The following is a 17,664-nucleotide window of genomic DNA, read 5'->3' as shown; positions in this document are numbered from 1 at the left end:
CCATTTAATAGTCTCGTCCGCATTGGAGGCTCTGGCATATTGTGGCCTAAATGCATAACTTAAACTTGACATTGATTTTTTACGCCAAAGCAGGTGCTGCCCCTACAATTCACATACGCTCACTCACGCTTTTGTGCGTCTGCCTTGTTGATGTTGTTTAAATCGGAAACTTTAACTTGACATTCAATCTTCGCTTCAAGGGTTTGCTGCGCTGCCCCCTATAGCTCGTATAAAATATATACAGCACGAACGACACGGCAATTTAAAATATAAAAAATCTCGCGGATCCAATGACTCGAGTGACAAGCGCAAGTCATCCGCGCGACCCGTGTAACTGTATTGCTACAGTAAAGGAACAGACTAATACAAATATTTGCGCAAGTACCCAACGTCTTTATTTACTCCAGACAAATCCTTCGTGTGCAAGCATCACGACCCTATTCACTACTTACTTTTCCATCATGTGACACGATAAACAGCGTCTTTGAGCCGCCAGCGATATGCACTGGCTTGAGCGCGCTGAGGCCGGGAGAGAACACCGGCACCTTCACTTTGGAGCCTTTGACGCCACCCAACTGGTCTTTGTCGTTTAGGCCCCACACGTATACCTATAACGGAAAATAGACTGTATAAGCAGAGGGTTTAGGCACTGATTTAACTAATGGTTAGGCTAATATAGCATCTACCCTGCCCGATAGATTTAGGATCGGTTGCACCAAACCATTTGTCACCGTTAAGACGTTCACTAAATTCTATCGTATGGGAAGTTTCATAGTTCACTGCTGAATGGCGTCCGCTAATTATGGTTGGTGCAACTGGCCTTTAAACTCTAAAGGCTCAGAAAGTAGGAAAACTCGCATGTGAGTTTAGTTACATTGCCGGCTACTGAGGCACAACCAATCCAACCGATTGATCAAATCCCGCAATGTAACGACTCGCATGTTCTCGCACCATCTAAATGAGCCTTAACCTTTCGGGTTTCATGTTAAGTTTAGAATTTGGAAGAGTTACTTTTGGACAATCGGCAGGCATCACAGGAGGATTGTTATCAACAGACACTGCTCCGGTAGGACTGTCTTTCTCCATCCAATCGTCCGCTATGAAATTCATGCTCTGAAATAGAGGGTATAAGATTAAAGTCTGCAATCGAATTATTACAATATGTTTCTAAAATGTGTACATGGTTTAGTCGTCATCAAATATGTGGAATCAGCCAAGGTGCTCACTAATATTTGCACATGCTCTCTAAAGCCTTGACAATAGAATAGAGGCATGTGAATTTGTGAACTAGGCTACACTTTTAACGGACTTTCAAAAAGGAAGATGTTCAATTTGAAAAAGCCGTAGTATTTATTGCTTGTTCGTTTTATTGCTTTGTTTAAACTTTATTGCAAAAAAATATTCTATTATGTAGAAATGTTTTGTGTATAATTATGACATTAATGCTTACCTGTACAATGTCGGTATAAAGCGGGTTCGTCCTGAATCCGGTGATGTAGAGCCCGTGCACGCGACAGTCCGCGTTCACGTTACGATTCTGTTTTATGCTGATCTCTATACACGTGTAATGCTGAAAACAAAACGTTATATTTTTAGGTACTAGTGTATTTTCAGGTTATACAAAGGTGTAACTCAAAATTTAACGGCTAAGCATTTTTAACAGAGGTTTATAATTTGTTTATTTCACTTATTTCACGTTTGATGAATATAATTATTGTATACATATTATGGTTTTGTAAATTAGTTTTTGCACAACTAAGTAGGTACATAGGTACATTGAGAGAAACTGGCGTAGCGTCTTTGAATAGTAGGTAATTCATTGCCCTTTTCCATTTATAAGAGCGTCTTTCACTTATTCGCTGGTCTCACGCCAGCGCACAGGACACGGCAACCAGTGACGAATGCGCGGCATCCTCGAAGCTGCTACCCAACTATTAGTCTACCAGCAGCTGTACCTGCTGCTACTACAGGCGCCAGACAGTACACGAAGCCTATGGCGTCAGTTAAATTACTATCTTTCCCTTATAACAATCAGTCACCTACCTGCTTGCAGTCGACTAGCAACTGTATTTGTGCCAAATGCTGTAGCGGTCGATCCCTAGACGCCGGGGCACAAGGCACAGCTGCCAGCGGCGTCAGCGCAGCGTCCTCGAAACTGCTACCGGCGCGAACGGCAAGCGCAGCCGGCCCGTGGCTCCCCACGGGGACGCCGAGCCCTAGCCGGCGTACTACGACGCCGTTGCGCATCTCTATGCGGATCCAATGCTGGAAAAATATTAGGGACAAGTTATGAATGAGTCACTTAAAAGTCCGAATAGAAAGTTTAGGAACTTTTTTCAAACGAAAGACACAAAGAGCTATGTTCAAAATGTAATTTAATATGACGTGCGAAAAGTTCAACTTGTCACTTTTTCATATATCAGACAAAGCGACCATACACCGTAGGTACGTTGTATTTTCGCTGGCTATGACTACGATTTTTGACGCAAGGCAGTTAAGCATAAAATAAAACATAATTATGTACATCTTATAGACAATATTTTAGTTCCGTTCTAAAAATATCAAAATAACGAATGCCTTGCAAATCAAGCCTGCGTTCAATTGTTCTGGTACTGTGAACATTTAATACTACAGAATCTCACCTGCCCCGTCCCACTTGCGCTCTGCCAGTAAGTGTGCGGTTGAGCGTCGAGCAACCTTCGTGCGCCGGCTCCCGGCCGGCAGGAAGACACGCGTATGACTCGAATGGCCCCTCGCCAGTTCACCGTGGTACCGCCGGCGGTCTCGCCCCATTCCGCTGTGAATTTAGGTAAAATAGTTTATGATCCTGGAACCAAGAGAAGGGAGGCCCAAATACAAGAGCATGGCATGGAAAAATTAGAAATTTGTCTACGAAGGTTTTACCCTATGGTCAACTCAACCAAAATGATCCAAGATGAACTAAAATGCTCAGGAATTCGACAGATATTATAAATGAAGAAATATATTCGACCCTCTCAACAAATATCTACCCTACTACCTTTTCTTATTACCAAAATCGCATAATCTGACAGATGGATTTACCCGAGTTTGAAGTTAAGCGTCTCAATTATCAAATGTGGTGTGCTGATTTGACATTTATTCTGTTTTTCATAAATACAATCTATTAACATTAAGCGTGACCACTATTTTGTATCATAAAAAGGATAAATATACTAACATTGATCAGTGACGAGCTCCATTTCGCTGACCTGCCCCGTCCAACCGGGCTGTTGTGGGAAATCCACCGTCAAATCTCTGCCGTTGTGGGCGATACCTGAAAATCATGTAATAAATAAAACTAAAATAGACAAAATATATATCTTTTTTTTAGTCACGGAATGTAAGGAACTCAGAATTATGTCGGAAGTGTCGCACTATCGTTGCTTCTCAGAACCTTGTTCTACAAAAATTTAATAATTTTCTAAGCATAAATATGTCATAGTTTACCATTTAGCTAACATAGTCGTGAAAGCAGCCCAGTAGCGGGCACCTAGTTTTCGCTTCAAGCATTTGATTGACAAGTAGGGATTATAACCTCCTTTTCAGTGGCAGTCTATTGTAAGAACTCACCAATGACAGTGCCGACGCTAGTGTGGTCCACGCAGCCCCACTTGTAGCGCGGCTGGGTGACCGCCGAGCGGACTCGCACCCGGTCGCCGGACGTGAAGGGGGCGCCACCGGAGACCACTTCGGCGTTTACTGCGCGAACGCCTGCGACGCGGCCTAGGCCCCGCCACTCCACCTTTTGGACACGTAAAAATAGGTAGAGGCCGGTTGCACAACATCATACATAATTCTTTTCACATCACCTATTCTGAAATAGTACATTTCAATGCAAGTGTGGAAAGTGTGTGATTATTTACGAGTCCCGAGATGTCTTTTATGAGCCGTAGGCGAATAAAAAACACGGGACAAGTAAATAATAACACTTCCACACGTACATTGAACGACGTTTTTTTAATACATTTGCGATAAAATCAAAATAAAACTAATATTGGTTAAATGAGTTACACTTACAGTTACGAATTTTCCCTTGGACTTGAATATACAACGTTCAGCGTTGATTTACATTGCAAAAATTAATCACATTAACTCATTTCATACAAAAACACTCTTACAGATGCAACTTAATTTAATTATTTTGATACAACTAAATTTTAAGTGAAAATGGCGGGCGCCGGTTTTACTTTTTAATTTTTCATTTTTTCTGTTAACGACAGCCAACGTGGCAATGATAGTTCCATTCAGCCAAATAATAAATTTTATTTAGTGAAACATCGTATTATATAATGTTTTATTTACTTTATATATTGTAACAATATTTTTTTTTACGTAATAAATGTTTAATGGCAAAATAAAATTTATATAAAGTTTTTGAACATCCAAACTCTTTGGTGTGGAGGTATCGATTACGGCCAGAATTAAATTTAAAAAAGCTGGAAAAGTAGAAAGCACTAGTTCGCAAAAACCAACTTTGCGAAGGCTAAACAGCTACGAAAAGTAGCACTTTTTGAGCAACTGTATTAAAAAAGGCTTTTTCACATCACCTATTCGAAAACGGGTTTTTCTTCCCCGCTAGGAGGGATCAAAGTAGCACTTTTCTTCCCTGCTAGGAGGGATCAAAGTTGTACTTTTCTGTTCTAGGACACATTTTTTTTCATTTTACATACAATTTTTTTAGCTTAAATAGTGTTTTGATACATGATAATTTACAGTACATATGGTCCTATTTTCCCGCACTAGTGCGTAAAATAGCACTTTTCGTGCGTATGTCAAAAGTTTAAAGGGTCATATGTACTGTAAAAGGTTGTACGATACACGTGCGAATAGGTAATTCGCAACTCGTGTCGATTTAAAACACTCCCTTCGGTCATGTTTTAATTTATCACCACTCGTTTCGAATTTCTTCTTTTCCGCACTTGTATCGTTAATAACTATTCCTCATTTATTTATTTTTTATTTTCCTCATAATTGATGTGAAAAGCAGTATGTGTCACATGGTATCAAAATTATTTCGTCTTGGGCGTTAACACTTGAATCCCTCATGACGCTCAGGATTCAATGTAGGCCCTTGACGGAAACATATCATTTTGATCCCTTGTAACACAAACTACTATTTCATCCCTGCTAGGAGGGATCAAAGCGGCACTTTTCTTCCCTGCTAGGAGGGATCAAAGTAACACTTTTCTGTTCTATACTGCAAAACGTAATTCAAGACCAAAAAAAGTAAGACAATGTTGCCACTTTTTACTAGCGCGTCTTGTATTTATGTAAAAATAAGTAAATAAAAGTACTCTTTTAAATCGTAGGAGTAAAATTACTAATAAATAAATTATCTTAGCGTGATTATTTACCAAAAGGAATTTACTATTTTACAAACATATTATTGCAGTGGCAACATTGTCTTACTTTTTTTGGTCTTGAATTACGTTTTGCAGTTTAGCACACTAGTTTTAATTTTTTTAAATAATATGTTTAAGCATCAGATTGTGTCAACACCAAGGTTTTTTTATTTTCCTCATAGTTGATGTGAAAAGCAGTATGTGTCACACGGTATCAAAATTATTTCGTCTTGGGCGTTAACACTTGAATCCCTCATTACGCTCAGGATTCTACTTTAGAATCCCGAACGTAGTGAGGAATTCTATTGTAGAATCCATCGCTTCATTCAGGATTCAAGTACGCCCTTGACGGAAATATATCATTTAGATCCCTTGTAACACAAACTACTATTGTGAAATTTTCCGAAAAACATAATAATATGCAAACGTTTCCAACTTTTGGGAAACTTTCCGCAACCTGCGCATTTCTTCTCTTACACAAACATAAAACATCAAGTTAGTACCCACTACAAGAACTTATTCGTATTTTATACTGGACATGTCAACAAATAGGTACAGATGCAGTGCATAATTGTTTTCCATCGTATTTTCTCGGAAACGTTCGAATTTGTCATGTTACTTCAGTCAACCTCAGTACTTTCGACTGACTGAAATAGCGAGACACGTTCGTACGTTTCCGTGAGAAAACGATGGAAAATATTCATGCACTACATCTGTACAATTATTTGAGAAGTCTTGTTATGTCTACTACGCATGTGATATTTGGTTTTACGAAGATACTTAGAATTTGTTACGACAAAATGTTACGAACTAAAAAATAAATGTTGATACGTACGTGTAGGAAAACATTTTGTTTAATGTCGCGTTCAACCTTTTGCACTTGTCCGACGTCTCCCAGTTGTACCTGAAATTTATAGAAAACTATTAATTTACCCAAGAAATAACAATCGGCTGATGAGAAATTATAATAATCTTATTTGAGCTGCGATCACATGTACAGCGAGCCGCAAAATTTTATGGACACATTATGAATATATGTCTAGTGGCCCAGTGCCGATAGTAGAAGCAGTGGTATATGAAAAAGAAAGAGATTTTTACCGCTTCAAATGCCTTGCAACACCGCACCGTCATGCCAGCCGTGATGACATCCGATAGATACTGCGCGTATTCATCCTCTGAGGCAAAACAACTGCGCCACCGGTAAGGCGTCTGTTTCTTCTCGGTTTTGGACGAGTTCGGCTTCGCCTCGAACACGGATTCTTCAATGCCGTGCTGAGATAGTTCTAGGAGGTATGCCACTAGAGTTTCAACTGATGGAACTGTGTTGCCGCCTGAAATGAAAGGACATACATACAAAGTGAAATACGGTCTATTTAAATGGACTAGAACAATTTTAATTAATAATGAAACTACGCGAATTGACACTATTAGAATGTACAAAGTAATATAAATAAACAAGCGACGAAAACAGCGCATAATAAAAATCACATTTGTTGTATGGGAGCCCCACCTAAATCTTTATTTTACACTGTTTTTAGTATTTGTTGTTATAGCGGCAACAGAAATACATCATCTGTGATGATCATGTCTGAAATTCATCAAATTTCAGCTGCTATCACAGATCACGAGATACAGCCTGGTGACAGACGGACGGACGGACGGACGGACGGACAGCGGAGTCTTAGTAATAGGGTCCCGTTTTACCCTTTGGGTACAGAACCCTAAAAACGCTGTATTCCCAAAGGATTTGACGCAGTATGTAAGCCGTAGAACAAAAATCTGCGGTTTAATTGTGGATTCACCAAGATCAGACATTAGAATAAAAACTGAATTAATACCTATAAGTAATAGAATCTTACCTAGAACTTGTATGGCCGAGTAAACAGCGTTTCTCGAAAACCCCATCTCCACGACTTGTTTCACTTGCGGCGAGTTGCTCCACGTGTTGAGATCTTTGCGAGCTGAAAAATTATAATCAATCAATCAATTCAAAATATACCCTAAAAATATACAGATAAGGTGCAAAGTTGTGAGTACATACCTAATGGAGTCGTGCTACTCGTACTGGTTGAGGGGCCGTTGGAAGCTTGCATGAGGTTGCTTCGGTCGATCACGGGTAGCTCTGGGGGTACTTCGTGATCTTTCTCCTCGCCTGCAAAAATAAAAACAATAGGTTATTACTTAATTTATTTAGGAGAAATTTACACTTTGGTAATAAAGGACAATTGTAGGTACTCGTAATTATTATTATTCCTGCCATTGATATAGATTTGAATATGTTACTTTTTGCGTCTTTGCAGAGTATAGTTTGGTTTACATCTTATGGGATCATTAATTTGAATCCGATTTTTTTACCTGTCCTTATCTAGGTAATAATGTAATAATCCACGATGACGCGAAGGCGAGCTCGCGCGGTGTGTACGACGCGGCCAAGGGGCTCGGACGCATCGCCAGGGCGAGCAGGCGGCGGAACAGTGTGCCTTCAGTACCAATAATCAGTGAACTTGCTGGGACATGATGTCACGTACCGTTGACGTGCACATGCGCGGCGAGCTGCTGCACTATAGTGAGCGCCGCGGAGGCGAGCTCGCGCGGTGTGTACGACGCGGCCAAGGGGCTCGGACGCATCGCCAGGGCGAGCAGGCGGCAGAACAGTGTGCCTTCAGTACCAATAATCAGTGAACGCTGGGACATGATGTCACGTACCGTTGACGTGCACATGCGCGGCGAGCTGCTGCACTATAGTGAGCGCGGCGGAGGCGAGCTCGCGCGGTGTGTACGACGCGGCCAAAGGGCTCGGACGCATCGCCAGGGCGAGCAGGCGGCAGAACAGTGTGCCTTCAGTACCAATAACCAGTGAACTTGCTGGGACATGATGTCACGTACCGTTGACGTGCACATGCGCGGCGAGCTGCTGCACTATAGTGAGCGCGGCGGAGGCGAGCTCGCGCGGTGTGTACGACGCGGTCAAGGGGCTCGGACGTATCGCCAGGGCGAGCAGGCGGCGGAACAGTGTGCCTTCAGTACCAATAACCAGTGAACTTGCTGGGACATGATGTCACGTACCGTTGACGTGCACATGCGCGGCGAGCTGCTGCACTATAGTGAGCGCGGCGGAGGCGAGCTCGCGCGGTGTGTACGACGCGGTCAAGGGGCTCGGACGTATCGCCAGGGCGAGCAGGCGGCGGAACAGTGTGCCTTCAGTACCAATAACCAGTGAACTTGCTGGGACATGATGTCACGTACCGTTGACGTGCACATGCGCGGCGAGCTGCTGCACTATAGTGAGCGCGGCGGAGGCGAGCTCGCGCGGTGTGTACGACGCGGTCAAGGGGCTCGGACGTATCGCCAGGGCGAGCAGGCGGCGGAACAGTGTGCCTTCAGTACCAATAACCAGTGAACTAGCTGGGACATGATGTCACGTACCGTTGACGTGCACATGCGCGGCGAGCTGCTGCACTATAGTGAGCGCGGCGGAGGCGAGCTCGCGCGGTGTGTACGACGCGGTCAAGGGGCTCGGACGTATCGCCAGGGCGAGCAGGCGGCGGAACAGTGTGCCTTCAGTACCAATAACCAGTGAACTAGCTGGGACATGATGTCACGTACCGTTGACGTGCACATGCGCGGCGAGCTGCTGCACTATAGTGAGCGCGGCGGAGGCGAGCTCGCGCGGTGTGTACGACGCGGTCAAGGGGCTCGGACGTATCGCCAGGGCGAGCAGGCGGCGGAACAGTGTGCCTTCAGTACCAATTGTAACGTAATACGTTACATGTTTCGTAGAAATAGACCTTAAGAACTACTACTACTACTACTACTACTAATTAAAATATATTTACAATCCTAAACTAAAGTACATACTAAATTATACAAAAATACTGTCTTAAAACTAGGTAATTTAGATTATAAAATCATCATCACGCTGGTTAATTAAAATATGTCGCGCCATAGTTATAACATTCACACACAATAATGTTCACATTCGCGAGTGCATGAATGTATGCACTGAACGAAGCGCTGTGTCATCGCGCACGGCCGCTGGCTCGTTCATTTTGCCATTGCAGTTGAGTGGAACGCACGTCGCTTAATTATCGATCTCTGCTACGGATCAAATATCGAAACCGTAATCGAATTTTAACTTCGTCCCTACGTGTTCTTCAACCATAATAAAATCACTGTGGTGTTTAATTATGTTTTTAAGTGTACCCCGAATTGGGCAAGTGGATACATTTTATATGCTAGTTGCTTAGAATGTTGTAGTGCTATTTTATTGCTTTGGAATTTTAACTTGCATATCGAAATCACAACCATTTCATAGTAATTGCCATTTAACTAAAGATTTATCACTTCTTCACTATAGTTTTGTTCATAGTCATCATGGCCTTTTGTCAATCGACCCTCCATTTTGTATTAAAAATATAATTGCATTTAAATTTCTCTCTTTCGTTAAATTACTTCGCCTTTTTGTAATCTCCGTATCTGAATTGTGAACTTCCACGGCAACACAACTACCATAGTACTTTCCCGCTTGCCGTTGGTGTTCACAAAGGCTTATGGACCGTTTCTAACTAATAACCAGTGAACTTGCTGGGACATGATGTCACGTACCGTTGACGTGCACATGCGCGACGAGCTGCTGCACTATAGTGAGCGCGGCGAAGGCGAGCTCGCGCGGTGTGTACGACGCGGCCAAGGAGCTCGGACGCATCGCCAGGGCGAGCAGGCGCCAGAACAGTGTGCCTTCAGTACCAATAATCAGTGAACTTGCTGGGACTTGATGTCACGTACCGTTGACGTGCACATGCGCGGCGAGCTGCTGCACTATAGTGAGCGCGGCGGAGGCGAGCTCGCGCGGTGTGTACGACGCGGCCAAGGGGCTCGGACGCATCGCCAGGGCGAGCAGGCGGCAGAACAGTGTGCCTTCAGTACCAATAATCAGTGAACTTGCTGGGACATGATGTCACGTACCGTTGACGTGCACATGCGCGGCGAGCTGCTGCACTAGTGAGCGCGGCGGAGGCGAGCTCGCGCGGTGTGTACGACGCGGCCAAGGGGCTCGGACGCATCGCCAGGGCGAGCAGGCGGCAGAACAGTGTGCCTTCAGTACCAATAATCAGTGAACTTGCTGGGACATGATGTCACGTACCGTTGACGTGCACATGCGCGGCGAGCTGCTGCACTATAGTGAGCGCGGCGGAGGCGAGCTCGCGCGGTGTGTACGACGCGGCCAAGGGGCTCGGACGCATCGCCAGGGCGAGCAGGCGGCAGAACAGTGTGCCTTCAGTACCAATAATCAGTGAACTTGCTGGGACATGATGTCACGTACCGTTGACGTGCACATGCGCGGCGAGCTGCTGCACTATAGTGAGCGCGGCGGAGGCGAGCTCGCGCGGTGTGTACGACGCGGCCAAGGGGCTCGGACGCATCGCCAGGGCGAGCAGGCGCCAGAACAGTGTGCCTTCAGTACCAATAATCAGTGAACTTGCTGGGACTTGATGTCACGTACCGTTGACGTGCACATGCGCGGCGAGCTGCTGCACTATAGTGAGCGCGGCGGAGGCGAGCTCGCGCGGTGTGTACGACGCGGCCAAGGGGCTCGGACGCATCGCCAGGGCGAGCAGGCGCCGGAACAGTGTGCCTTCAGTGCCGGTGTTCACGTCCGAACCTGCTGGATTTTAATGAGCAATGTTACTAAATACGATTATGGGAGATATAGAGACCACGCACTCAACATCATTTTGTTTATAGACATGAAAATGTCAGCACTTTTTTATAAATAGATTTTTTTCTCTGGGCTAGGCTTGCCCATGCAACGTCCGGATCATTATTTCCTAGGGAAATTTAGATGTAGTTTAGTCGAGTGGCTGCAGCAGCACCTTCCGGAGCCGCGTGCGAGTGGTGATCAGCTCTCGCACCGCACACAACATTAGCTTCTGGATATGCTTTTTCCTCAGTCCGTACAGGTCGCGCTTTCATAGGTACTAAAATCAAAGTCGCAGCTGACCCGTTACCTCAAGTGGATGTAAGTCATAAGGCTTAGTATTAGAGGTTGTTAGTCGCTCACCGGTGTCGGGCGGCTGCAGGAGCACCTTCCGGAGCCGTGTGCGAGTGGTGAGTAGCCCGCGTACCGCACATAGCGTCAGCAACTCGATTTGCTGCTTCCTCAGACCGTATACATCCAGCTCCGCTGAAACATTACAGTATTCATGATATCAGATTATACAGATTCAACAGAACGAATACGATAGGCTTAAAACTGCCGATGGCTCATGGCTCTCCCGGCGTCCTGACAAATTAACACTTTCGCTTAGGACGTCTTTAAAATTAGCAGTTATTTTGGGATATAAATCCTGTTAACTATTTTGAGGTTTAGAATCTAATGAAAGATCGCAATCAGCGTTTAGCTTTCACTATGTCTATATTATAGCAAAACATGCTTTGCCGATAGCAGCTGAATGGAATGGGCTAGCACAAGTGCTTTGAATGTTTTTGGACTTCCTTTATCGTAATTTGGTACATGTTTTAATTTTCAGGCGATTGTTCCCGAATCTTGTAAATAAAGGAAAGGACCCATGCGGCAACACCGCAACGACGGGTCATTGATATATGGTTTGGGGACTCCTGGTGAATATAACTTACCAGGTAAATGGTGAGGATGCATAGGCGTGGCCTGCGGCCCTGCGCCGAGTAAAGCAGCACATACGCGTAGACCACTTTCGCCGCCGCCCAGAGGGGTGATCAACCGTTCGCTCTCTATACTTTGAATGCCGCTTAGCTCCATCTGTTGAATATGCACATTTAAGTGTTTGAGGAATCAGCAGTAGATTTGTTGGCTTCTATTGTTGGTTTTTAGTTAGAAATACTGGACTTTACATATTACTAAAATGAAATTCCATGTTCATTCTATTTCAAAGCGAAACTCCGAGCATAGATCGCTACGTTGCCCTTTGACAAGCTGAGCCTTCTGATAAGGGCCATTGCGAGCGACAACGCATCCGTATTTGTTTGACGATGGTGTTACGGATCAAAACTGGCCACCGATAGTTATTGCCCTAGGAGCATTCCATGGGCTGTCCCGTACAAACGCATTTTATTTCCTGTGTTGCGACTTTTTTTTTGGGCATTTAAAGCAGGCGATTATTTTTCTGTGCATATTTTTCACCATTTGTCATAGGAAAGGAAAGTCTTATAACTGCAAATCTTCAGAAAATTCGCGTTTGTACGGGACGAACGGTAGCCAATTTCATGGAATGCTCCCCTAGTGTAATCCACCAACTGTATATGACTCACCCTAGTAAAGGTATTATCGTCAGACACCAGAGTGACTTTAGCTCGTGGCGATATTTGCGTGACGATGGCGTTGCGGGACGGAGCGCCAGCCGCTACGCGCTGTCCGAGTCTGATCCTCCATTCTACTCCTCCCGCCACTCCTAGTACACCAGCTGTAGTCGAAAAAAATAGAAATGTGTATCTAAAACTATTTCATTAAACAAAGGAACACAATATTATAGCCACCTTTGACAGTTAAAGCAGATGGCATTGTACAGCCTCATAATGTAAGCAGTAAGTTTAACTCTCAGTTAAACACTCCTGTATCCCAATTGCATCCTTATCTGCTGCTTAATATTAGACAAAAAATGGCCCCAAGGCCCCTTTTCTGAAAGCTAATGAACTAGTAGTTGTATTACACAAGAGATGCATTTGCCTAACTAACCTTTTTAAAATGATTATATTAGAAAGAGATTTCCGCTTGTATATAACAAATAACAAGCTTTCATCAAACGGCAGATATATGGCCTTTAAATGGCAATGTCTAATGTACAGTCAGCAAAGCTATTAGTTTAGCACGCCTGCATACATGTTTGTAGGCAGAGGTGCTAAGCTAATAGCTTTGCTGACTATACAATCGCCCGCGGTGTTCCACCTTTAGGGCGATTCTCGTTTCAACGCCTTGCAGGTAGCAGGTAGTAAGGTGCAAGGGAAATTTTTCTTAACTGGAACACCGCGAGCGCAGGCGATTGTACCTATATCATACCTATTAGACAAGTTTCTAGACTCGGCGGTATGGGTTTGGTTGTGCGTTTCAGCTCTTGGTTTGTGTGGGGCCACCAGTGCCAGTCGCTTGTCACCTGCGAGGAAATAAGATATTGTACAACAATATTAAACAACCCATTTCTTATGATTAAACGTACAGTAGTTTAGATCAGTTTTCTAGGCCTATATTATCTGCAAACCAAACTAAAGGCTGAGGTCGTAATGCTATTTTGTTCTTCTTGCTACAACGATGCGAATATGAAAGAGTACCCCGGTAGTCAATTCGATCTTCGGGTATTATAGTTCTGGGTCTTATGATACGGGTATACTTATACAATCTCGTCTAAAAGTTAAGGCTCATCGCGTCGTTTAGGGGTTTGTATTTCAGTCCATGGCGGTTAACGATATTTTTTCTGTTTAGTAGAGTAGTAGTAGTAATCTAGTTATAGTATAAAACGACAAATTTTTGGTTATTCTGACGCTAGATGGTAGACTGACATAAATAGCTCAAAGATCAGAAATGCCCCATGTATTTTGTTTGACTATTACTTCCTTAGATTTAGATTTAAATTGCAGAACGAAATAGCTTTTCGTATTGTTAAAAAAGTATTTCAATGGTAAGTTAATTATATTGTATGCTTCGTGGGCGGACGCTACAATAGAAAAAAAATATCCGATTAGTCGTTATCCTAAATTGCAAAAGTTGCTGTTATTTTTTTTTATTTCTTCAAATAGATGTTAGACGTATAATGTTAAAAATGTAAGAAAATACTTTTTAATCATTGCGGTTTAAAGTTACATCAACGCCATCTATTAAACTTAAATATAACTAAAATTGAAATTAGCGCCATCTATAAAATAAATTACTAACTATACACTATTGATAACAACGCCATCTATGCAGTTCCACCGAAACTATTAGTATCAGCGCCATCTACGATTATATTACTCAACATTGATAGCAACGCCATCTATTGAACATTACCCTAATCACCGACCGGCGCCACCTATGCAGTTCCATCGAAACTATTAGTATTAGCGCCATCTATGATTATATTCACGCACCACATAAAGTACGACATCTACCGATTGTTTACGGAACTACTAGGTATTTAGGTACACCATCTACCGAGATTTGAAGAAACTAGTAGGATGAGTGCCATCTATCAGTTGTTAGTGAACTAGGCAAAAATTAATATTTGCGCCATCTATCGTACACCGAATGTACTATACACAACGCGACATCTATCGATTACAGGGAAAATTATTAAAACTTCGCACACGCCATCTGTCGACTATGGTGAATACTGACGGGTTCGATGCCATCTATCGCTTGTATTTGAACTAATAAAAAACTAATTTATGTGCCATCTTCCAGAGGTGCCTTGAACTTACGACGCAAGGCAAGTGACCAATTATTTACATATAGCACGACATCTAGCGAGTGATGGAAGAACAACGTAGTTGTCAAATATGGTAGAGACTGACACGTTCAACGCCATCTATCGGTAGTGCTTAAAATTATAATATCAATTTTAACGCCATCTATCGGTTCTGGCTGAATTAATACAAATTAATTATAGCACCATCTATCGGCTCAAGCGGAATTAATTTTAACGCCATCTGTCGATTGAGACTGAACTGATGAAAATTGTTTTTTGCGCCATCTAACGTTCGTAATTCGTATTTACAGTAAACTACGACATCTATCCCACAATGAATAAACAAAAAAGCAAGAGGAAGGAGTAAAATCATTCGCTATGCGATATCTATAAACTAGAAATGCGCTCCGTCTATCCAATTATGTCTAAACAATGAAGTTAAACGCTTGTCTGTATGAAGTACAGAGATAGGCGCCATCTATTGGCAATTTGGTTAACTAACAAACAATGTGACATCTAGTGAAACTTATGAACCAACAAGGTATAAGGCGCCATCTGACATTTCTCAGTGTAACTACATAGCTTACTACTTACCAAAATATCATAATGATGAGTGGTTTACTGTTGTACGTGTTATTTGGTGTTATTTAGTGCAGCTATTTTAGACTAAGAGGAGGCCGTTGGCAACCCTACCTGACCTGGTAGCAACATTCGCTGCATCAGCAACATTCGGTGTTGCATCTTAAAAAGTTATGCCTTTCTATGTGGTTGCCTGCTAAACCTGGAGCATTCTACCCCGCACACAACATGTAGGGTAGTAAAAGTGACAAAAGTACCTCATCGGGTAGCAAGATTCGGATTACAGGTTGTTGCCCCTTAACACGTTGACTGCTATGAGCATCACCGCTGGGATCAAGTAATCTTCTCTGTGTGGCCATGAGCATCACCGGTGATATCAAAAGCTCACGTACATTTATATTGGGCGTGGGAGCAATACTGTATGGTGGGCAGCCAACGTGGTAAAAACTACCGATTTTTTTGTATGTGGTTGCATGAGCTAAACCCGCGTTCGGAATAAGGCTAGGTGCCTAAAGGTGCTAAAAATATCAAAAATACCTCATCACCAAGAAGAGACTGTCATTCGAAAGAACTAAACATTGGTTGCCTGCCCTAACCCTGAAGTATTTCCACCTCCAGCCTCCCCTTAAGTCTTAAGGGTGGTATTCCCCCTATCCAATTTCTTTGTGCAATGTCAGTGCGTCTCACTCTTTCATTAAAGCAAAATTGGAGACGCATTACACATTGGACAAAGAAATTGGATAGGTGGAATACCACCCTATGTTAGAAATTAGACCAGCGTGCGTAACACACATAAAGTAGTCACATAAAAAGTAGTGCTTTGATACATAGTTTCATGATTTCTGACACTAACTTTGCAGGCAGTTTTTCTGTTTTTCATGACTTGATTCAGAAACATAAAATATTGCTTGAGCACCAAAAATTGAATGATAATCAGCGATCCGCGGTTCGATTGCCACTAAGGATAAAATATTGTTTATTTTGTTTTATTTCATGTTTTAATACGTATTTCAACACTATTTAAATAGCGTTTTTGTGAACAATTCAATCGATATTATGGGTTTACTGGCGTATCCTTACATACATTTATACTAGATCCCACAGCATAGCAACCGAATCGCCGATCACTGACGATAATTTATGTATCGTTCCGACCTAGCGAGTTCATCATATCCCCAAAAAATATATCAAAATTGAGTTCGTTCTATGGGTTTTTCTGTTTGGTTTACATTTGACAGCTAGACCCTTGCAACGTTGAAAAATAAGGGTCTGCCGTACCATCTGCCCAGCGAGCTGTAGTTTATCAAGAAGTAGCGCTGTAATGGGCCCGTGCCACTGGGGCGTGGCGTGCAGCTGTCGTATCAGTTGGACTAGAGAGGCGCATGTTGCGCCCGTGTGGCTGGCTGTAGCGGGAGCACGCCAGCGGATATCTGAAAAAACAATGGTGATTACGTGATTAGCCACCTATGTGCTTGCGGTTGCGCGATGCCATTCCTGTAAGTTTGTGGTTAAGTGCGTAAGACAAGGCGAGGTTGTGAACTGAAATCCGAGTTGCGGCTCGGATCGCGACGCACTCCCTCGGTTGTAGCCGCAAGTACATAAATAGGTCCTTAGTGAATTTATTAGGCTGCTTCCACTACACACCAGTATTCGGTGTCTTAAATTTCTTAATCCTAAACTTTACAGCGTATCAACAACACATTTGTACATTTTTGTGTAAACACTATTTCTTGCTCTAAGGTGCAAATCGCAAGGTTTCCTTTTTTGGTTGATTGAGGCAATTCACACACTTAACCCACGATTAAGTGAAGTTTTGTTATATCTTCTTGAGAAATAAAGATTCTTAAACCTGATATTCCCGATGTGCAATAATGATATTAATGAATTCCGGAACCGTGTGCCACGATCCTCAGCCCACTACACAGTACCTATCTCTTCCTCGTCGCAAGGGTACGGGGCGGCCAGCGTCTGCCGCAGCGCTGGGTCGGCCGGGTGCGTCTCCAGCCACAGCCGGCCGGTGAGCGCGATCAGCTGCGCGCAAACCGTGTGCCGCCACTCTTCAGGGCCCGTGTGCTCGGCTAGTACTCGACGGAGCAGCCACATGCATTGGATCTGAAAATAGTTTAGTCCTGTATATTGCAAACGCATTACTATACAACGCAGTTGACTAACTACTTAGACGGCCGAGTGTGTGATGCCGACGGAATGCTCGCGATATGCGGGGGCGTCCGCTGGTTACCGCAGCCTGTGTAGTAAAGCCTTTACTGCTCATATTCTTCTACTTATTTTGTATTTAAAAGCCGATCATA

At 43.3% G+C, this 17,664-nt stretch overlaps 1 protein-coding gene across 1 annotated transcript in view; it reads right to left on the bottom strand.

Moving 5' to 3' along the window:
* Nucleotides 1-17,664, bottom strand: part of LOC134804307 (probable E3 ubiquitin-protein ligase HERC2) — a 106,849-nt gene that overhangs the window by 33,203 nt on the left and 55,982 nt on the right. The window contains exons 38-56 of the mRNA XM_063777318.1: nt 17,284-17,467; nt 16,634-16,785; nt 13,396-13,489; nt 12,651-12,802; nt 12,000-12,141; nt 11,421-11,547; nt 9,982-9,996; nt 8,790-8,944; nt 7,405-7,515; nt 7,223-7,324; nt 6,462-6,694; nt 6,199-6,267; nt 3,592-3,763; nt 3,200-3,295; nt 2,643-2,797; nt 2,044-2,265; nt 1,451-1,570; nt 1,012-1,113; nt 453-608 (exon numbers count right to left, since the gene is read on the bottom strand). Coding sequence (XP_063633388.1) covers nt 453-608; nt 1,012-1,113; nt 1,451-1,570; nt 2,044-2,265; nt 2,643-2,797; nt 3,200-3,295; nt 3,592-3,763; nt 6,199-6,267; nt 6,462-6,694; nt 7,223-7,324; nt 7,405-7,515; nt 8,790-8,944; nt 9,982-9,996; nt 11,421-11,547; nt 12,000-12,141; nt 12,651-12,802; nt 13,396-13,489; nt 16,634-16,785; nt 17,284-17,467 — 2,559 coding nt within the window. The remainder of the gene's footprint in view (nt 1-452; nt 609-1,011; nt 1,114-1,450; nt 1,571-2,043; nt 2,266-2,642; nt 2,798-3,199; nt 3,296-3,591; nt 3,764-6,198; nt 6,268-6,461; nt 6,695-7,222; nt 7,325-7,404; nt 7,516-8,789; nt 8,945-9,981; nt 9,997-11,420; nt 11,548-11,999; nt 12,142-12,650; nt 12,803-13,395; nt 13,490-16,633; nt 16,786-17,283; nt 17,468-17,664) is intronic.

This window comes from Cydia splendana, chromosome Z (genome assembly GCF_910591565.1).
Source record: "Cydia splendana chromosome Z, ilCydSple1.2, whole genome shotgun sequence".
NCBI lineage: Eukaryota > Metazoa > Arthropoda > Insecta > Lepidoptera > Tortricidae > Cydia > Cydia splendana.
Note: the sequence above shows the minus strand (reverse complement) of the source record. Positions and strands in the feature narration are given on the sequence as shown.